Consider the following 22,084-nt stretch of genomic DNA (forward strand, 5'->3'; position numbering starts at 1 on the left):
GTGCACCTCTGAAACAGGAACCCTGCCGTCCGCCCCTGAGCCGTGACTCGCCGCTACTGGTGAGAAATCTGTATGGGTTTCCTGGGGCGTCTGTGACAGATGGCCACAAGCTGGGGGCTTAAAATAACAAACAGTCATCCTTCCCCAGTCCTGGAGGCCAGGCATGTGAGGGTCAAGGTGTCCCAGGGCCGAGGTCCCTCCAGAGTCTCCAGGGGAGGGTCCTTCCCGCCTCTTCCAGCTTCTGGGGGCTCCAGGCGTCCCTGGGCTTGTGGCCGCCTCGCTCCCGTCTCTGCCTCTGTCTTCACGGGGCTTCTCCTCTGTGTCTGTGTCTCTCCTCTTCTGTCTCTTAGAAGGACCCTGTCATTGGATGTAGGGCCACCCTCCTCCAGGAGGACCACATCTCAGACCCTTCACTGCATCACACACGCAAAGACTGCTTTTCCAAATAAGGTCTTTTCTGAGGTTGCAGGAATTTTAGGGGGACAGTCTTCAACCCAGTGCAACATCCCAATTTCAGAGATGTTAAGTGTTTGGGTTTTTTGAAAGTACATTTTGGAATTGATTCAACCATTTCTCACCTAATGACTAGATCATGTTGAATCTCTGATTTTCCATCTTCCTTGCACGTCAGCCCTGGGAGTGTTTAAAAAGCCGAAAGCCTGATTTCCTGATTCGGGGGTCCAAGCCAGCCCAGGAACGGCCCCTCCCCCAGGCGGCTCCCACATGCAATCAAGGTGGAGGATTTGGGCAGGTAAAGGGTCCTGCTCCTTCTCTGTTTCCTTAAATCCTACTGTGGTTCCTGAGGTCAGAGCCTGTGGCCAGATGTGAGGGTAACCGTCTCGAGAACGAGGTGTCTCGATGCTGAAATCATCAGAGGCTCCAAGTCCGTGGATTCACCCCCTAAGCTTCCTTAGACCTTTTTACAAAAGTGCCCGCGATTCACGTGTTAACTTTGGGGAGATCCCACGTTTCTACCGCAGCAGCCGTGTTGGGAATCACAATATAGATTTTTCTCTCCAGGAAAGGGGATTTCTCTCCATCAATTAAACTCCCTGTGATGTTCTCTGGGCAGGCGTGAAAGCATTCTTCAGAGACATTATACATTTGTGCCTACGTTTAAGTTAGAGATTTAAAAAAAAACATTTATTTTATGGAGGTAGAGTTGATTTACAATGTGTTAATTTCTGCTGCACAGCAAAGTGTTTCAGTTATACGTGTATGTGTATTCTTTTTCATGTTCTTTTCCATGATAGTTTATCCCGGGATATTGAATATAGTCCCCTGTGCTCTACAGTAGGACCTTGTTGTTGATCCATCCTAAATGTCATAGTTTGCATCTACTAACCCCAAACTCCCGATCCATCCCTCCCCCACCCCCTCCCCCACCCCCTCCCCCTTGGCGACCACAAGTCTATTCTCTGTGTCTGTGAGTTTGTTTCTGTTTCGTAGGTGTTTGTGTCATATTTTAGATTCCACGTATAAGTGACATTATATGACATTTCTCTTTCTCGGGCTGGCTTGCTTCACTTAGTATGATCATCTCTAGGTCCATCCACGTTGCTGCAAATAGCATGATTTCATTCTTGTTTATAGCTGAGTAATATTCCATTGTATATATGTGCCACATCTTCTTTACCCATTCCTCTGCCGATGGACACTTAGGTGGCTTCCGTGTCTTGGCTACTGTGAATAGTGCTGCTGTGAACATAGGGGCGCATGGATCTTGGCCAGTCAGTGTTTTACTGGATCGTATGATTTAGAGATGTTCTTAAAACGCGTATGGTTGTTTGCAGTGAAAGCAGAAGAGGCTGTTTGCAAGCTCCCGTGCTGGAAGCAGAGGAGCGGTGGGCATATCCGCCTCTGCCCTGCTCGTGTGTGTCCTCAACACTGACGTGCAGGGACCCCCGGAGACAGAGGCAGGGCGGCCACGCGGCCCAGAGCAGGCCGTGCATTTTCCTGCAGCCTGTGCGTGCGATCACCTGAGGCTACTTTCGTGCTCTGGTTCTTCCTAAGTTTCCACGGATGGGCAGACCTTGTTTCGTCGTGCTTTGCTTTACTGCACTTTACAGATGGTGGACTTTTTAGAAATGGAAGGTTTGGGGCCCCCCTGCGTCGAGCAAGTCTGTCAGCGCCATTTTTCCAACATCATTTGCTCACTTTGTGTCTCTGTGTCACATTTTGGTCGTTCTCGCAGCATTTCAAACCTTTAAATTATTTGTTACGGTGTCTATGGTTTTTGATGTTATTACTATGACCCACAATATTTGTTTTACCGGGGTGGTCTGGAACCAAAGCCGCACTCTCTCCAGCGGATATCTGTGTGCTTTTTGCTTTTATTTTCTTCGGCCTCGCTGCGCGGCACGTGGCATCTTAGTTCCCCAACCGGGGATCGAACCCACGCCCCCTGCCGTGGAGGCGCGGAGTCTTCTTAACCACTGCACTGCCAGGGAAGCCCCTAGGCTCATTTTTAAAGAGCACTTGTCAACATAACTTCTTTTCTGGCCGATGAGAGTAGCCTTCTGTCAGGATGCCGTCTTCCTTCTTCTGGTAGAAACGGGGGCCGTTCAGGGCCCGGCTGCGCGCGGCACAGATGCTGCTCCGATAGGCAGCTCGGCACGGCCAGGCCCCTTGGGGCTCTCGTGGCCTCCAAGTCCTTCTGAGACGGGCCGGGACCCGGGACCCTTTGCTGCAGGGCTTGCACCTGGACACACCTCTCCTGGAGCAGCAAAATACAAAGAAACTATAAGGGACTAAAAATAACTGCGTGCATGCGCAGTTGGGGCAAATTCTGGACAAAAGATACAAAGAGACCAAAAACCCAGCTGTGACCTCTGAAGAGCCAGGAGCAAAAGCAAGGCACTGCGCATGCCCCCTGCACACGACACCACCTAAGGGGTGGGCAGCCCACCTAAGCCGCCTCCCCTCCAGCCCGACCCCTGGACACACCCCTACCCTCACCCCGTATAAGGAACCAGCTCCCCCCTCCTCGGGGAGCGGGGCCAGGGCACCTGTTACCTGTTCTCGCTCCCCCCCGCTGCAGCAGGGGCCCCAGTAAAGCTTTGCCTGAATTTCTTGTCTGGCCTCTGGTCAATTTCTATTGCTTAAGGAGGCCAAGACCCCTGGTCGGGAACACTTTCTGCCCCTGGAAGAGTAAATCCAAGCCCCGACCTTGAATTTCATAGGTTCAGTCTCTGCGTGTGTCCTGGTTCTTCTCATCGCTCAATCTCATTACTAGACTAATCCCCTTAAGTGAAGATCCCGCATTGACCCTGCAGCCAAGGGGGATTTGGCTGAGAAAGGGCTGCTTGCGTTTTAATCAAGCAAATGGTCTCGATGGCCAGTCCCTCTGCCCTCCTGTGGGTCCCTCCCAGGGGTCCCCCATCGCTCTCGCCTCCAGGCTGTGTCCACCGTGGCATGGTCAGCTGGCACTGAGGTCCTGCTTGCCGGGATCCAGGGTTGAAAAAGGCAGGAGGGCCACCACGGCAGGGGCAGGTGCGGGGGGAAGCTGCAGCCCCCATCTGGGCTCTGAGGGTTTAAACCTGAGCGTCAGAAATGGCTGGAAAAGGGGGGGGGAGCAGCTCCCCAGCGGGGCTGGGCCGTGGCAGGACCCGGTTCAGGGCGGGTTCTGGGCTTCCTCTGGGATTAGCATGGCTCACCATGGTTCATTGGTGATTGAAACGCCTCCAGTGGCAATAACTGATCACCGTGGTGTAGCAGATTAAATGATGGCCCCCCCCCCAAAACATATGTCCTTGTCCTAATCCCCAGAACCCAGGAACGGGACCTTATTTGGAAAAGGGGTGTTTGCAGATATGATGAAGTGAAGGGTGTGAGATGAGGTCATCTGGATGAGGGTAGCCCTACATCCAAAGACAGGGTCCTTCTAAGACACAGAAGAGGAGAGACACAGACACAGAGGAGAAGCCCCGGGAAGACAGAGGCAGAGACGGGAGGGAGGAGGCCACAAGCCCAGGGACGCCTGGAGCCCCCAGAAGCTGGAAGAGGCGGGAAGGACCCTCCCCTGGAGCCTCTGGAGGGACCTTGGCCCTGGGACACCTTGACCTCAGACGTCTGGTCTCCAGGACTAGGTGAGGATGAATGTTTGTGGTTTACAGCCCCCCAGTTTGTGGTCATTTGTTACAGCTGCACCAGAAAATTCATACACCCCCTCTCTCCCCATATGAAGGGCCCAGAGCCTGTTCAATCCATCCAATGAGTCATCAGCGCCAGGGATTAGTGGGCATATGGGTTTGGGACCAGTTCCACAGCTGATGGTGCAAGGGCGGGCAGGGGCTGGGGGTGCGGGTGATTTTAGGGCTGTGTGCTCATCAGGGACAGAAGGAGTGAGCAGAAACCCCGGGGGTCCCCATAAGCTTTGTCATCCCCTTAATCAAGCTGATGGAATTTTCTAGAATAATCCATCTTGGGCTCACTCCCGGGCCTCCAGCAAAGAGCTTATGGCATCAGCACTGAGCCCCTGGCCGTCCCCTCAGCTTGCTCACAGACCCGTGATTCCCGAAGCCAGGACGATTGGGTCCTCCAAGCCAGGCTGCCCTGGAAGGAAGATGGGTTCCACCTGGGGAGGAGGGCTACCGTCTCCTGAAGGAATATTCCAGTGCCTTCATGGTCTCCCAGGTAGGAAACTCTGAGAGCTAGCGGGTGGGCGGGCAGACAGCCTGAGGCCGCCACCTGGATTGTTTGGTCTCCTCTGGGGGGGGGGGTGAGAATGTACTGGAACTCTGGACAAGACTATGTGCAGAAGCTTGGCCCTCGGGGCCTGGGGCCCTTCTGGGGATCTGTTGACCCCCATGGACCGCGTCTCAGAATGGTGTTCATGAAAGCTTAACCTGAGCTCGATAAGATTACAAAGGAGATGGTGGTGATTGGAATACAGGTAGCAACTATTTCAAGCACTGTGTGGTCGAGGAATACAGGTGCTCGTCTGCTACACCCTAAACACAAGGCGATGCGTTTAAAATCGAGGTGGCTTTGAAAGGTTCACCCACGATGTAGTGGACGTGAGTGTTTCATCCCTTCTCGTAGCTGAATGAATGTTACGTGCAGTGAAAGTGCCAGACACAGAAGGTCACAGGGTGTGTGACTCTGTTTATAGGAGACGTCCAGGACAGGCAAATCAGACAGACAGAGAGTGGGTTTGTGGTGCCAGGGGCTGGAGAGTAACAGCTCATGGGGACGGGGTCTCCTTTGGGGGGAATGAGAAGGTTCTGGAACCAGACAGAGGTGGTGGTTACACAACATTGTGAATGTGCTAAATGCCCCTGAGCTGTTTAGTCTAAAATGGTTAAAGGTGATTCTTGTGCTACTTGAATTTTTGCTTCAGTGAGAAGTGGAGGGAAGTTAGAGTTGGACTTTACGCTGTAGAGAGACAGGGGTGGCGGGTGTGTTGAATGAGGTTGTGAGCGGCGGGTGCCGGCCTTTGGCCGGATGCACTGGGAACCCAGTCCGTCCTCGCTTTGGGGTCCAGGTGGTGAAGGTCGCCGTGTGCAGAGCCGCTGGGCGGTGGGTAGGGGCAAAAGCCAGTCTCCGCTTGCTTGAGGGCGAGGCTGGGCCTGTCTCCGGGAGAGCACGATCCCTCCAGGCTGTCTCGAGTGAGCCTCCAGCCTCACCACGTGGCAGCTGACTGTCCTCGGGGCCTGGAGATGCCCCGAGCTTGGCCACGCTGGCAGGAGGGGAGGGGTGTGCGGGTCTGCGGCAGAAGGACGGGGTGCTGTCTGCAGCTGGTGGTCCATGCAGACCCCCGGCATCGGGGAGGGCACTGCCCGCCGGCAGGGTCCCACGGTCTGTGCGGCCGCTGTCGTGCACCCGAGGACAGTGTGGCTCCTCCTGGCCACGTGGTCACACGTGTGTGGTCTGGGCGGACTTTGTCCTCGAGGCGAGTGCTAAGATTCAGGAAGGGTGGACCGAAAAGGGGAGCGAAGCGTCTTCCCCATCCAAGCCCCGATCCCCCGAATGCCACCCGGGGACCCCCGAGGGCCACGACGCCTATCTTAGCGCCACTGAGATAGAGGGAAGAAGACCTTACAGAAAACAGAGTAACTTGCTGCCTTCCCCTGGCTTGAACACGCGACCTGGCTGTGCTCCCATCCCGTCCCCAGCCGGCTGGGGCTGCCCGCTCTTTACTCGGTGCCAGCTGCGTGCTCACAGGGCGTTCGGTGGCTTGTAAATCTTGGGAGGAAAGTCGCTTTGGTGCACGCAGTTTCGTGCCATGTGCTGTCACCCGTAACAGAACCAGCGCAGATGCAATTGTACTAGAATAAAACTTAATACAACCTGAACAGAACGAGAGAGTTAATAAAATCTCTGTAGAATAAAGCTGAATCCAGCCTTAAAAGAATAAGTCAATAACCTCTCAATAGAAGCGTGATTACAGCTTTACTATAATAAGAGTTAATACAACCTCACTACATAAAAGCTAACACCGTCTTAATCAGATAAAACAGTACAACCGTTAATAGGACAAGAGTCAATAGAATCTCAATACGATAAGAGGTTCATCCAACGTTAAGAGAATAAAACGTACTACAACCACATAGAATAAGAGTTCATAAAATCTTCATACACAAAGAGTGGCTACAACCTTAATACGGGAGCTCATACAATCATAACAGGGTAAGAGGTAATGCAAACTTCACAGAGCGAGAATCAACACAACTTTAACAGAAGAAGAACTAGTACCATCTTCAGAGAATACACCTTAACACATCCTTAGTAGAACGAGACTTAATAAAACCTTAATAGAAAAACTCTGAATACAACCTTCATGGAATGAGAGTTAATAACATCTCAATAGAACAGGAGTGATTGCCATTTACTATACCAGGAGTTAATACCACCTCACTACAAGAGCTAATACCATCTTAATAGGATACAACTTAGTGCAGCCTTAATGCAGTAAGACTTCATGTGCCCTTAATAGGATAACAGCCAATAGTACCTTAAGAAGAGTAGATACAATCTTAATAAAATAAGAGTTACTGCAACCTTAAGGGAATAGGAATGGATACAATCTTAAGGAGAGTTAATATAAAATATAATCTTCGTAGAGTGAGCCGCTGATGGAACTTTATTTTAATATAATGGTTCTCAAATGGGGACTGTGCCCCTGGGGGCACACTTGTCAATGTCTGGGGACATGTTTGCTTGTCACAGCTGGGGTGGGGGAGGGGGAGCTCCTGACATCTGGTGGGTGGAGACCAGGGAAGCTGGTCCACACCCCGCAGTGCCCAGGACGCCCCGCATCAGAGGGTCCTCCAGCCCCAAACATCGGTAGTGCCGCTGCCTTAATAGCATAACAGTTACTAGAACCTTAATAACAGAATTAGGAATTAACACAATAGTATTACACTCCCCTCTCCCACACGCATTTGGAGGGCTTTCCAGTGTAATCGTGGGTCGGGAAGCAGCAACTTCCCTAGTTAACATAGACACAGGTCTTATTTTTATGCTGTTAAAACAAGCCTCATAGTAAGTGTGGGAAACACATTGTCTCAAGAAACCATCTCTCCACTGCACACCTGAAACTAAGACAACACTGTAAACCAACTCTACTCCAGTAAAATTTTTTTTTAATTTTTAAAAATGAAAAAGAATAGATAAACAATAAGGACCTACTGTATAGCGCAGGGAACTATACTCAATATTTTGTAATCTATATGGGAAAAGAATCTGAAAAAGAATGTATACCTGTATTCTTTTATATGTAACTGAATCACTTTGCTGTACACCTGAAACTAACACGACATTGTAAATCCATTCTACTTCAAAAAAATAAAAATAAAAATTATACCCGAAATCTAGGGTACAATTCTGGAAAAGAAAAAAAGAAAAAAAATTGTCTCTCCTCGTGGGGCGTTTATGGATACACCTCTCATGGCCAGTATTATCCCAAACCATGTGTGCAAGGGAAAAAAAATGCATTGATGGTTTATTCATTTTTTTTACCCTTTATGTATTATTTGGAGGCACCCTATTCACTTCTTTAGATGGAGAGAGGAAAAGAGAAACCATCTTAAGACTCTTGACACCAGCAGGTAGGGAACACCGCTGACACCTTAAGGAAAAAAAAAGGAATGCGTATATTTCCTTGTTTGGAAAATGAAAACAATGCAGAAGGAAGGGTCCAGAATGAAAAGGCAGAAGGCCCTGTCTGTCCCCCATCCCCCGAATTTCTGCTCCCAGGTGATCACTGTGACTAGCGAGGGACAGAGAGAGGATTATAGGATTCTGAAAACTCACGGGTGGTTTCCCGTGGTTGCATGTGCCCCTCGCTATCCCTCGGGCGTCCCCTTTGGGGACCTCGGAGTCCCTCACGGGGGGCGTGCATTTCCCAGGACAGGCTCCTGCTGTTCTTTCTGCAGCCTGATGCTGTTCCGGGCGGGTTCCGTGAAGAGCTTCTGTGGACGGACAGGGCGGGGGCAGCTGCTGCAGACGCCTGGACCTCCCAGGCTCCCACACCTTTGCTCCTGCCCGGCTGGCCAGCCCATGAGTGACCCCCTTGGCCCCTGCCTCTAGGGGGGCAGCCCCCACCGGGTCCTGGCGCCCACCCTCCCTGGGGACCAATCCATCCTCTCCATGGGGCAGGATTAGGGCTCAACCCCTCAAACAGCAGGAGCAGTCTCTTCTTGGGTGCAAGGTGGAAGCATCATTTAAAAAATGTTTTTGTTGTGGTAAAATAGACATACTATAAAATTTACCATTTCAACCATTTTTAAGGGCACAGTTCATTGGCATCAAGTCCATTTATATTGTTGGGCAACCATCCCCACCATCATGTCCAGAACTTTCTCATCTTCCCAAACTTTGTCCCCATTAAACACTGACTCCCCCTCCCCGAGCCCCTGGACCCACCATCTACTTTCTGTGAATTTGACTCTTCTAGGGAACCCCGATACGTGTCCTCCTGTGTCTGGCTTCTCTCACTCAGCGTCATGTCCTCAAGGTTCATCCACATTGTACCTGGATCAGAATTCCCGTCTTTTCTAAGACTGAGTCATATTCCATTGTTTTTACACTGTATTTTGTTTATCCATCCATCCATCAGTGGACACCTGGGTGGCATCCACCTTTTGGCCATTATGAAGAATGCTTCACGTGAACACACGGGTGTCCACGCTATCTGTTCGGCTCCCTACTTTTGGTTCTTTTGGGTCTACACCCAGCAGTGGAATTGCTAGATCCTATGGTCATCCAATGCTGAATTTTTTGAGGAACTGCCCTGTTTTCCTGAGCACTTCCAGATGCACGCTCCCTTCCCACGGTGTGTGCGTCTGAGCGTGGTTCTTAAGAGAATTAAAGCTGAGTCTGGTTTCTGCCGTTGCCCCGAGGTTCTCTTCGCCGCCTGTGAGCTGGGAGTCTTTGACCTTCTGGCCGAGGCCCCGGAGGCCCTGGGCTCGGCTGCAGTGGCTGCACGTCTGGGCGTCAGCTCCCGAGGGACAGAGCTACTGCTGGATGCCTGTGTGTCCCTGAAGCTGCTTCAAGTGGAAGTGAGGAGAGAAAAAGGTAAGCATCCTGGCTATTTTGAAGGAGGCATTTTAAAGGTGCACCCTCAGCACATTTTTTTTTTCTGTAAAGGGCCAGAGAGTAAGTACTCTCAGCCTTGTGGGCTGGCCGTGTGGTCTCTGCAGCTGCCACCCATCTCTGCCTTTGGCGCACCCAAGCAGCTGGAGACAAACAAATGGGCGGGGCTGAGTGCCAATAAAACTTCATTGACAACACAGGTGGTAGGCCAGGGTTCCAATAAAACTTTATTAACAAAACAGGTGGTGGAACGGGGTTCTAATAAAACTTTATTGATAAAACAGGTGGTGGGCCAGGGTTCCAATAAAACTTTATTGACAAAACAGGTGATGGGCCAGGGTTCCAATAAAACTTTATTAACAAAACAGGTGGTGGAATGGGGTTCTAATAAAACTTTATTGATAAAACAGGTGGTGGGCCAGGGTTCCAGTAAAACTTTATTGACAAAACAGGTGCTGGGCCAGAGTTCCAATAAAACTTTATTAACAAAACAGGTGGTGGAATGGGGTTCCAATAAAACTTTATTGACAACACAGGTGGTGGGCCAGGGTTCCAATAAAACTTTATTGACAACACAGGTGGTGGGCCAGGGTTCCAATAAAACTTTATTGACAACACAGGTGGTGGGCCAGGGTTCCAATAAAACTTTATTGACAACACAGGTGGTGGGCCAGGGTTCCAATAAAACTTTGTTGACAACACAGGTGGTGGGCCAGGGTTCCAATAAAACTTTATTGACAACACAGGTGGTGGGCCAGGGTTCCAATAAAACTTTATTGACAAAACAGGTGGTGGGCCAGGGTTCCAATAAAACTTTATTGATAAAACAGGTGGTGGGCCAGGGTTCCAATAAAACTTTATTGACAACACAGGTGGTGGGCCAGGGTTCCAATAAAACTTTATTGACAAAAACAGGCAGAGGGCCAAAACCAGAGAGCAAATGTGGGATGTCATTTACCAACTCCCGATCTAGAGGTTTCCTCAGGCTGGTGTATGCACTGGAACCCCAATGAAGTATCCAAGGAACAAGATCCAAATGTGAAAAAAAAATCTCTAGGGAGTAATTTTCCATCAAGCTGAATTGATTCAATTCAGGGGTTGCCGTTTATGATGAGAGTATATTATTTTGGTGTTGAAGCTGCTTTTCTCTTATGGAAGGTGGTGATGGTAGGTAGGTTTTTTTTTGTTTTTAATGTCCTTCCTTTGCAAAATTCAAAATTGTCAACCCTATGTCGGTCATCCAGATGGTTCTTTAGAGTTTTGTCAATCCGTGAAATTGCAAAGTGTAGGGACTATCGCTTGATAGAACAAGAGTGGGTGGCCCGGAGGTGGGAGGGGTGGGTGGTGGGCTTTTTTCTTGCAGCAAGGACTTGTGTACCTGTTGGATTTCTGGGGTGCAAACAGCGGGGGCGAGTTAACTTGAACAGGAAGACATCATCTGAGGGGTTGACAGCGCTCAGATAGCCCGGCTTGGAAATCAAGCAGGTGCCAGCCACACCACGTGAACAAGCTTTGCAGGTCCCCCTCCCGGCCCCCACTGCAGCACTGCCCCTGAATGCCCAGCCCATGCTGAAACCCGGCCAGGACACACCCGTGGAGGATGCTGGACGTTCTGTGGGAAGCATCTGGGGGTGGGAGGAGCCTGTGGTCCCCGCTGACACGTGGCCCAGGCAGGTGAGCATCTGGGCAAGCGCGCAGGCTAGGAAGCCCCGTGACGGCAGCGTCCACTCCGGCTCTGCCTCTGGGGTCCCCGTGGAGACCCGCAAACATTGGGCAGGTACACATTGTGCAGAAGCAATGAAAGGCTAGATCCTTCCTCCTCATGAGCAGGACAAGCCGCTCCTGTCCTAGGAGGGACGCCATGAACAAGAACAGGACCACGCTGGACCCCAAGCACCGCAGCTGGGCCCCCGGGACGGGCTCAGGCACCGGACGAGCCTTTCGGACATGTGGCCCCGAGATGCCCAGGGCCGTCGCCCCTTGTCGGGGGCTGGAGGGATGGAGTGGCTTAGGGTCCAGCCGGGGAGCACGGTGCCGTCTGCCCCAGGGGCTGTGGGCCTCCTGCACCTTGTGGGGAAGATGACGGCCCCACCAGGCTCGGGTCCCTGCTGCACAGCTGAGCTCACCCCAAAAGCGCCCCTTTCTCCCCTGATCTTTGTTTCCTCTGCACGAGTCGGGCTGTTGCCCCCATATGTCCATTTTAAAACCAGTTGTTATTTAAAGGTCCGCAGACCGTAATATACATTTCCCTCGGGCTCGTTGGCTGTTTCCACCCGCTCCACCGGATCGCCCCGTGGGATTTGCCAAAGCTGAACCCAGCAGGTGCGTCTGCTGCCCACAGGTCAGCCGGTCCTTCAGGACGAGGGCCCAGCTGTTGGGATTTCCATGGTCCCAGGCAGGAATCGCGCTTCGCGCAGGATGTTGCCAATGCTGGTGTCGGCATGTCGGCGATGCCTCGGTATCTAACGCGTTTTGGTTTTTTTTTCCCTCTGTTCTGTGTGTTTTCAGCTGTGTATGAAAGCACAGAGCCCGCCAGCACCTACCTGGCCAGAGCCAGCCCCAAGTCCCAGCGGGACATGCTGCTGTACACGGCCAGGACCACCTACCTGTGCTGGGGCCACCTGGCCGCGGCTGTCAGGTGGGTGCGGTGTCGGTGGCGCTCCTGAGTCCCAGGGCTGCCTGGGGGCTGGTTGCAGGGCATCCGAGGAATCGAAGTGCCGGGTTTCTTGTAGAACCAAACGCGACAGCATTAGCTTTGGGAATCTGGAGCAGATGTGTGAAGTCACCTGGTGTCGACCGACGGGATTAATCTAATGATGTCGTGATGAGAATCCTTTTGCTTCGGGAGTCTCCAGGGGAAGTAGGGCTGCCCCAGGGCAAAGCAGGAGGATAATCTGGAACATGCGGGTGGAAAACCCTGTGTGCTGCTCTCTGTGTGATCGCCGTGCTCCGCACTGGGCTTCTCAGCCTCCCCCCGCTGGCATCTGGGGCTGGAGGACTCTCTGATGCGGGGCGTGCTGGGCCCTGCGGGGTGCGGGGCATCTTCCCTGGTCTCCACCCGCCAGGTGCCAGGAGCTCCCCTCCCCCCAGTGCGACAACCAACAATGTCCCCAGACATTGACAAGTGTCTCCTGGGGGCAAAATCAGTTGTAATTGGGAATCACTATGGTAGAGACAGGTGGATAGAGCTATAGATAAGTGACAGATATTGATAGATCAATATTATTAGATAAATACTGATAGATAAGTAGTGATACATTATAGATGATAGATGATCGATAGATAATATTGATAGTTTGATAGGTGATTGATAGATATTGATAGATATTGATAAAATGATAGCTATTGATAGGTGTGGATAGATAGGTAGATAGATGGATCTATAGATACGTGAATCTATAGGTAGATGTTGTTGATAGATAAATATTGTTAGATAAATGCTGATAGATAAGTACTGATAGTGATCAATAGATGATAGATATTGACAGATGATTGATAGGTAATACAGATAGTTTGAGAGATGATGATGGATAGACATTATTGATAAATATTGATAGAAGATGATGAATATTGATAGGTGGGTCTAGATAGATGATAGAGAGATAGATGAATACAGCAGTCCCCAACCTTTCTGACACCAGGGACCGGTTTCATGGATGACAGTTTTTCCACGGATGGGGCGAGGGGGGTGGCAGGATAATTCGGGCAGTAATGCAAGCGATGGCGGGATAGTTCAGACGGTAATGCGAGCCGCGGGGAGCAATGGGGAGACAGATGAAGCTTCGCTCGTTTGCCCACTGGTCACCTCCTGCTGTGCGGCCCGGTTCCTAACAGGCTGTGGACCGGTACCGGTCCGCGGCCCAGGGGTTGGAGAACCCTGGCTGAATAGATAGATAGATAATAAATGATAGATAATAGAATTATAATAGGTGACTTACAGAGAGAATCTCTGATGCTAGGTCAGGGTTTCTCAGCACTACTGACATTGGGGCTGCGTGACTCTGTGATGAGGGGCGTCCCGGGCCCTGTGGGGTGTGGGGCAGCTTCCCTGGTCTCCACCCGCCACGTGCCAGGAGCTCCCTCTCCCCCCAGTTGTGACAACCAACTGAAGACATTGACATTGTTGAGAACCGTGGCTCTACATTTTCTTTCTTAATTACTTTAACTTAAACCCCATCTTGAGCCTCCGGTAGCTTAGCTGTGAGAACCCGGGGACCCAGTTCTGCCACTGGTTTTGGAAAAGATACAGGTCATCAGATTCACGCTTATCATCGTTGTTTGACTTCACATTTCTCTTCCAAAGTCACACCCACGTGAGACTCACCGCGCACGTAGTGTCGATGCTGTTCTGAGCGGCTGCAGGTGGCCCAGGGCTGGTGTGTAAAGTGCATCAGGGTCGGGCCCACACCTTGGAGCCAAGGGGACTCTCAGTAAGTCTCTGAGGGAGACCGAAGCGTCAGGGGTCTCGTGTCACAGCCAGACAAGAGGGCCCAGTAGGGGCAGTGGCACCACAGAGCATGGACGCCCGTCTAAAGGGCCAGCCCCCCATCAGCTCACACCAGTTGTTCCCACGCGGCCGTGGGGTGACAGCTGCCCCAGCTTCCGAGCTTTGTGTTTTACAAGAAGCAGGGTGTCTCGATTTTAAGGGGACGTCCCCTGAGTTTTTGACCTTCGGGCCCGTTCAGTTAAAGAAAGAAGCCGTGAGCAGCAAAGCAAGCACAGCACGAGCTGGACACAGCCCAGTGGACACTGCCCGAGGGTGCAGGTAACCAGCAGCGCCTCCACGTCTCCGCAGCTCTGGCTGGACCCTCTGGAGTCGGTCCGAGGGACTTCAGTGCTTTGTCCCATGTGCAAAAGGAGCCTGGTTTTGGAGCAGCGGAGAGGAACAGTCTTCTTCCTTCTGCCTCGTGCTGGTGTGTCTGGGTCCCACGCGTAGGCACGGATTTCTGCTGCTGTGTATTTTTCATCAGCATCTCCCGAAGGTCAGGTGGGAAGGAGATGCCTCACCTGACCGAAGGCTGGGTCACCTCATATCCGTGGAAGGTGCAGGGGGCTGATTGCAGCCAGACTAGATCCAGGATGGAAGGGGGACACACCGCAGGGAGACAGCACACCTGTACATCAGGGAGCCGGGCAGTGGGGCCCAGGAGGACCCAAAAATCCCCCGCCCCCACCCCTGGCCTCAGGGGAACCGGAGAAAGCTGTGGGTAGACCCGCTGGCCCTCCATCTGCAAGGAGGGTCCCATCCCCAGGTGCCAGGGGCTGCGTCCTCCTGGACCGAGGTGTCGCCTCATTTCACGTCATCTTTACACTCTCTTTAGACTGTCCTTTGTTTCTTCTTTCCTCACATCAGAGAGGCCTGCTAGACGGGTAACCTGCAGCTCTGAATGTGCAGTTATTTATTGCAAACTAGAAAGGAATTCGTGAGTGTCTTGGGTTACTTGTTTCCTGTTTGTTCTGTCTGCGATGTAAGGACAGGGTCTGTGAGCGCCAGTGTGTGGTAACTAATGGCAGTAAAGTCTCAGAACCTGAGTGATGCCCGCCCCGTTTTCAGAGACGGGAAGAACCAGTATCTGAAGGCCTTTGGGGTTCCCTCCGAGGAGCTCTTCACTGCCATCTACAGGTCACGCCAAGCACCTGCTTTTTTTTTGGCCTTGCTGAACGGCATGCGGGATCTTAGCTCCCCAACCAGGGGTTGAACCCGAGCCCCCTGCATTAGAAGTGCAGGAGTCTTAACCACTGGACCGCCAGGGAAGTCCCAAGCACCTGCTCTGATAGGGTTATGCTTATTATATTTTAAAATTTTATTGAAGTGTAGTTGATTGACAGTGTTGTGTTACTGTCTGCTGTACAGCAAGCGACTCAGTTATACACATATATACAACCTTTAATATTCTTTTCCATGATGGTTTATCCCAGGATATTGCATAGAGTTCCCTATGCTCTACAGTAGGACCTTGTTGTGTATGCATCCTGTATATACGAGGCTGCATCTGCTAATCCTGACCTTCCAACCCTTCCCTCCCCCACCTCCTCCCCCTTGGCAACCACTAGTCTGTTCTCTGTGTCTGTGAGTCTGTTTCTGTTTCATAGATAAGGTTCATTTGTGTCATATTTTAGATTCCACATATGAGTGATATCATATGGTATTTGTCTTTCTCTGACTTACTTCACTTACCTGATCATCTCTAGGTCCATCCATGTTTCTGCAAATGGCATTATTTCATTCTTTTTTATGGCTGAGTAATACTCCATTGTATATATGTACCACATCTTCTTTATCCATTCATCTGTCGATGGACATTTAGGTTGCTTCCATGTCTTGGCTATTGTAAATAGAGCTGCTATGAACACTGGGGTGCATGTATCTTTTTGGAATTAGGGTTTCATCTGGATATACACCCAGTAGTGGGATTGCTGGGTCATATGGTAATTCTATTTTTAGTTTTCTGAGGAAACTCCATACTGTTCTCCGTAGTAGCTGCACCAACTTACATTCCCACCAACAGCGCAGGAGGGCTCCCTTCTCTCCACACCCTCTCCAGCACTTATTGTTTGCAGACTTTTTAATGATGGCCATTCTGACCGGTGTGAGGTGATACCTCACTGCAGAGTCACGCTTATTTTTAAAAGAAATACAGGGCTGAGGAAGTGTGTCCAAATAGAGCAAAACAGAAGGAAGTTGATATTTAATTTAAAATTTAAAAAAACCCCAGATTTGGCAGTTCTGATGTTTGTGTGGATCAATTCCCTGTGTCGATGCCAATATTTTAATCTTCATTTTAAAGCAGAAAAACAAGGCCTTGTTTTGATTTGGCTGGAGTGATGCAGGGAATACTTTTTTCTTTTATTTTTTTGTGGCTTTCTGTACAAAGACGCAGGCCTGGGGTTTTGCATGAAGCTCTGGTGTAAACGTTGTGAGATGGTGATGACTTCGTGACTATTTGCAGTGCTTGGCGCTGCTCACAGGTGCAGCAGGAAAAGCACAAAGGATGGGGGCGTAGCTGAGGGTCCTCTACGAGCTGGCGCCTGTCCTCCCCTCCCCCCCTCCCTTCCTACCTTTCTCCCCCCTTCACTCCCCTCCCCGCACTTCCTACACGGAGACCAAACCCACAGAGCAGACTCCGCAGAGAGGCCAGAGGAGAGAGGGACCCCCAGGCCCTCCTCACCTACCCAACATCCTTGAATCCTTCTCCGCCCCCTCCCAAGACCCCCCGCCCCGCCCCACAGTCTCTTCCCCACCTCCGCGAATCCCCCCCCTTTGGAGGCCTGGCCCCCGCGTGTGTGGACTCCCTCCTGGACTTGTAAAGGGGCCCAGGCCGCCTTGCCCTCCGCCCTGTGGGGCGGGGGACACGCCCTGGATTTCCCTGACTCTGACCTGCTCTTACGATGGAAATGATGCCAGAAATCTTGGCTCTCTGGGCACCGATGCCAGATGGAAATACGGAGACAGAGTTTTGGAGGAAAAGAGAGAATCGCTGTACCCTTTGCCAGGCAGAGAGGGAACACAGCAGGCTAGTGCCTCAAGGACTGTGCCCCCCACCTGGGCAACGGGGAGAGGGTTTTACCGCTGGGGCTCGTGGTCTGGGGTAGGCGATAAGGCCGGTCTTGCCTTTCTTTTCTTCTGCAAATTCACGGCCAAAGCTGGCGTCAGGTGGCTCAGCCAGCGGCCAGGCCTGGTGTTCCTGAGGTTATCCGCCGTGACCTCCTTTCTGAACTGAAGAATGTCGCGAGGGAGGGTAGGGGGAGAGGAACGCCAGGTGCGGGTGTAGTTCATAGGGAGTCAGAGTGTAATTAGCTTCGTGCAGGACACATCTAGCTGCAAGTGTCTGCTAGCGGCAACAGCGGAAGAATAACCAAGACTGCTTAATTCTTTCAGGCCTGAGGAGGCTGTTTTCCTAGCCTGTTCATTGTTTCCTGATTTTCCTTGTTTACCAGAAAAGGAGAGTCTCATTTCTCTTTTTTGGCTGCAACAGAGGCGGCCTCCCGCCGGGGCGCCTAGAGGAGGATCCCTTCCTTCCGGCCGTGCTCGGGGGCCCCGGGAGCCACGTGCCTGTCTCTGTGTGGGGCGCTGACCCGGGGCCCCCGACACCCCGGATCTCACCCACCTCCAGCAGCTCGGGTTCCGATGCACAGACGCAGAGCCCGCCGTTGTACCCGCGGGACTCGGCACAGGGCTCCCCGTGTCGGCGCTCACGATGCCCGCCCCGGATTCTGCACGGTTCTCACGGGCGCGCCTTCCCACGCCAGGTCCCAGGGCGAGAGGCCGCAAGCCGTGCGGGGCCTGCAGGACGAGTGGAGGCTCGGAGGGCCGAGGGTAGTGGCTGCCTTGGACCCGTCACCCTTCCCGCGCGTCTGTGACCTCGGAGGTGAGTGTCTGCCCCGTACCTGGAGCTGGGTTTGGAACTCGGTGTGGGGAGCGTATGAATCCTTGGTGTTTTAAAATTGAAGTCTAGTTGATGTACACTGTTGTGTTAGTTCCAGGTGTACAGCAGAGCGATTCCGTTTTATACATACACACATATATATATATATATATATATTCTTTTTCAGATTCTTTTCCCTTATAGGTTGTTACAAGATACTGAATATAGGTCCCTGTGCTCTACAGTAGGTCCTCGTTGTTTGTCTGTTTTGTATAGCGTAGTGTGCGTATCTGTGAATCCCAAACTCCTCATTTATCCCTCGCTGCCCCCCTTTCCCCCTTGGCAACCACAAGTCTGTTCTCTATGCCTGTCTGTTTCTGTTTCATACATAAGTTCATTTGTGTCAGATTTTAGATTCCACGTAGAAGTGATATCGTATGGTATTTGTCTCTGGCTGGCTTACTTCACTTAGTATGATCATCTCTAGGTCCATCTGTGTTGCTGCAAATGGCGTGATTTCATTCTTCTTTATGGCTGAGTAGAGTTCCACTGTATATATGCACCACATCTTCTTTATCCATTCCTCTGTCAGTGGACATTTAGGTTGCTTCCATGTCCTGCAGGGAAACATTGCTGCAGTGAACATTGGGGGTGCATCTTGGGATCTTTTCAGATTATGGTCTTCTCCGGATATACGCCCAAGAGTGGAATTGCCAGTTCATACGGCAGCTCTGTTGTGTAGTTTTCTGAGGAACCTCCATACTGTTCTCCGTAGTGGCTGCAGCAGTTTACATCTCCACCCACAGTGCACAAGGACACCCCTGGTTTTAGCAGTTCCCGGTGACCCAGTGAAGGAGGAAGATGGAAATCCCAGTTAGGGCAGCGGGGAACAGCTTCCTTTCACTTCCCGGAGGCTGTCGAGGCCGCAGCTCCTTACTGTAGCCAACTAGCAATGGCTCCAAGGACGAGGGCGTGGGACACAGACGTGGGTCTCCGTGTGGGCAACAGTCAGAACCCTCTGGGCGGGGTTGGAGGGTGGTCTGCTGAAACTCCGAGAGCAGAATCTTCTCATGCTGCCTTCCTGGTGGAGGAAAATACCGTGTGAGCCTGCAGGGATCAGGAGAGTTTACCGGGGTCCTGGGGGACAGATGTCACTCCTCCCTTGGGATGTCACTCCTCCGTTGTGATGCTGATGGGGGTAAGAAGGATGGCCGGCCGTGTCTGGGCATTGGACCCTGGGCGGCTCTTAGAACAGACGCAGGACTGGGTGGGTGGTCCTCCTCCCTGTCTTACGGGATAAGGAGGTGGGGCTCCGTTGAGGTCGAAACAGCAGCGGTGAGCGCCGCCCCTTGGTCTGGTTTCGGGAAACCCTGCGGCTCCCTCCCCGACCCAGCGCTGCCTTCCCACAGAGGAGGGACAGAAAGCACGGGTCCCCCTTCGGATAGGGATGTGAGGCTTCAGAAAATCATCTCTGGTGCACAAGGGGTGTCTTTGCCATGTTGGCTGGTAGCACGTTCCTCTAAGCAAGAGCAGACTTGCAATTGCTCTGCCTTGGGGGCAGCTGGGCATGAAAACACAAGACAGGAGGGTCTCCAGGACCTGGGACGTGCATGCCGCTGGCGTCTGGGAGGGTCCCCCTTGTTTCTCACTGGGGCGTCCCCTGGAAATGTCCCCCACAGGGACCCATGGGCATATCTCACTCCAGCATTTGCCCAGGGCTTCCTCTGCTTGGCTGTTGTCTGTCTTCGGGTGGACAGATGCCCCGGCATGAGAGGACACAGTCAGGTCAGAGTCTGTGTGGAAGGCTGGCGTGCGGGTCGGCCCAACCAGGAAGACCCCCTAGATTCCAGGGCTTGTAGGTGAGCCTGTAACTATGGAGACCAGAGTGTGGGTACCACCCAGGTCCCCACGCTGTCACGTCCTGTGTCCGCTTGCAGGTGGTTCCGGGGCTCTGGCCAAGGCGTGCATGTCTCTGTACCCGGGGTCTCAGGTCACCGTGTTTGACATCCCAGACGTGGTCCAGATGGCAGAGAGGCACTTCTCATTCCCGGAGGATGAACGGATCGGCTTCTGTGAAGGTGGGTTTCCAAGTGCTGTCTGTGTCCACAGGGAAACGGATGCGTCCCGGGGTGGGGGGGGGCGTGGGAGAAGGCGGCGGTGGACTGTCAGAGTGGGTTCCTCCACACTCCAAATATACTCCCCCTCAGCCTAGAACTGTGAGTCATGACACATGGAAAACTCTGGGAGGGTATGTTGTTTTCTTGCAATTAATTCTTTCTTGAGTATTGTACTGGGTTCAACAGTGTCCCGTCCAAATTCATGTCCACCTAGAATTTGTGAATGGGACCTTATTAGGAAATAGGGTCCTTGCAGATGTGACGAAGTGAAGGATATGATATGAGCTCCTCCTGGAGGAGGGTGGCCCTACATCCAATGACAGGGTCCTTCTAAGACACAGAAGAGGAGAGACACAGACACAGAGGAGAAGCCCCGAGAAGACAGAGGCAGAGACGGGAGGGATGCGGCCACAAGCCCAGGGACGCCTGGAGCCCCCAGAAGCTGGAAGAGGCGGGAAGGACCCTCCCCTGGAGCCTCTGGAGGGAGCGCGGCCCTGGGACACCTTGACCTCACATGTCTGGTCTCCAGGATGGGAGAGGATGGATTTCCTGGTCTGTGGCCATTTCTTACGGCCACTCCAGGGCACCCACACAGGCATCTAAATCCAGGTCATTTATGAATGACAGTAAATGACCTGGGTTGAAGTTAGGATCAGGGGTTAGTTCCTGACTCAGAAGCTTGAGAAGCTTCTCAGGCTTTCCAAGGCTCAGAGACTACAGCAGCTTTGCCAAGAGCTGGAAGGGACGTCCTCTTGCTTTGGAAACGTGGGGTGCGGCTCCCAGAGATGGGCTGTCCCAGGAACTGCGGTCTAACCAGCAGACGCCCTGTACCTCCATTTATGGAGGAAACTGGCCTTTCGTGGTTCTTTTTTTCTGCTCGCTCAGAAGAAAAACACCAGCTGGGGATATTATTTCCGTCCACTCTTAGATCTGCTGTAAATTCACTATGATTATTATTATTATTTTTGGCTACACCATACGGCTTGTGGGATCTTAGCTCCCCGACCAGGGATTGAACCTGTGCCCACTGCAGTGGAAGTGTGCAGTCTTAACCACTGGACCGCCAGGGAAGTCCCTCGCTATTATTATTATTTTTTAAATCACCTCCACAGGACTTCCCTGGCGGTCCAGTGGTTAAGACTTCATCTTCCAATGCAGAGGGTGCAGGTTCGATCCCTGGTCAAGGAGCTAAGATCCCATATGCCTCACGGCCAAAAAACCAAAACATAAAACAGAAGCAATATTGTAACAAATTCAATAAACACTTTAAAGATGGTCTACATCAAAAGATCTTTAAAAACAAAAAATCACCGCCAAGTTCATGGCATCTCATGGGACAGGCCATCAGCATTGCATCTGGGGCCAGATGTGGGGTAGACACTCCCGAAATGTTGACTGATCCAGACAAAGGATCATCTCCTTTTGAACAACTCTGGATCTCATAGGCTGATTTCAAGGTGACAAGAACGTGCTGAATCGTGTCCTTGAAGGGCTGGATACCATCTTTATTTAAAATTCTGAAATTTGGGGACATCCCTGGTGGTCCAGTGGGTAAGACTCCACAGTCCCAATGCAGGGGGCCCAGGTTCGATCCCTGGTCGGGGAACTAGACCCCGTGTGCACGCTGCAACTAAGAAGTCCGCATGCCGCAACTAAAGATCCTGCGTGCTGCAACTAAGACCTGGTGCAGCCTAAATGAATAAATAAATAAAAATAAATATTTAAAATTCTGAAATTTTGACCATCAGGAATTTGTTGGGGGGTGTGGGGTGCTTAATGCTGATTTTTTAAAAATTCTTTTTAATTTTTATTTATTTTTGGCTGTGTTGGGTCTTCATTGCTGCGCGCGGGCTTTCTTTAGTTGCGGTGAGCGGGCTTTCTTTAGTTGCGGCGAGCGGGGGCTACTCTTCGTCACAGTCCGCAGGCTTCTCACTGCAGTGGCTTCTCTTGTTGTGGATCACGGGCTCTAGGCGCGCGGGCTTCAGTAGTTGTGGCTCACAGACCCTAGAGCGCAGGCTCAGTAGTTGTGGCGCATGGGCTTCGTTGCTCTGTGGCATGTGGGAT

At 51.8% G+C, this 22,084-nt stretch overlaps 1 protein-coding gene across 1 annotated transcript in view; it reads left to right on the forward strand.

Moving 5' to 3' along the window:
• Nucleotides 1–3,798: 3,798 nt before the first annotated feature.
• Nucleotides 3,799–22,084, forward strand: part of LOC309652460 (acetylserotonin O-methyltransferase-like) — a 28,189-nt gene continuing 9,903 nt past the window's right edge. The window contains exons 1-5 of the mRNA XM_082446289.1: nt 3,799–4,635; nt 9,345–9,519; nt 12,046–12,175; nt 17,788–17,906; nt 19,841–19,981. Of these exons, the coding sequence (XP_082302415.1) occupies nt 4,624–4,635; nt 9,345–9,519; nt 12,046–12,175; nt 17,788–17,906; nt 19,841–19,981 (577 nt within the window). The 5' untranslated portion in view covers nt 3,799–4,623. The remainder of the gene's footprint in view (nt 4,636–9,344; nt 9,520–12,045; nt 12,176–17,787; nt 17,907–19,840; nt 19,982–22,084) is intronic.

This window comes from Balaenoptera physalus (assembly GCF_965194825.1).
Source record: "Balaenoptera physalus genome assembly, chromosome: X".
In the NCBI taxonomy this organism is placed as follows: domain Eukaryota; kingdom Metazoa; phylum Chordata; class Mammalia; order Artiodactyla; family Balaenopteridae; genus Balaenoptera; species Balaenoptera physalus.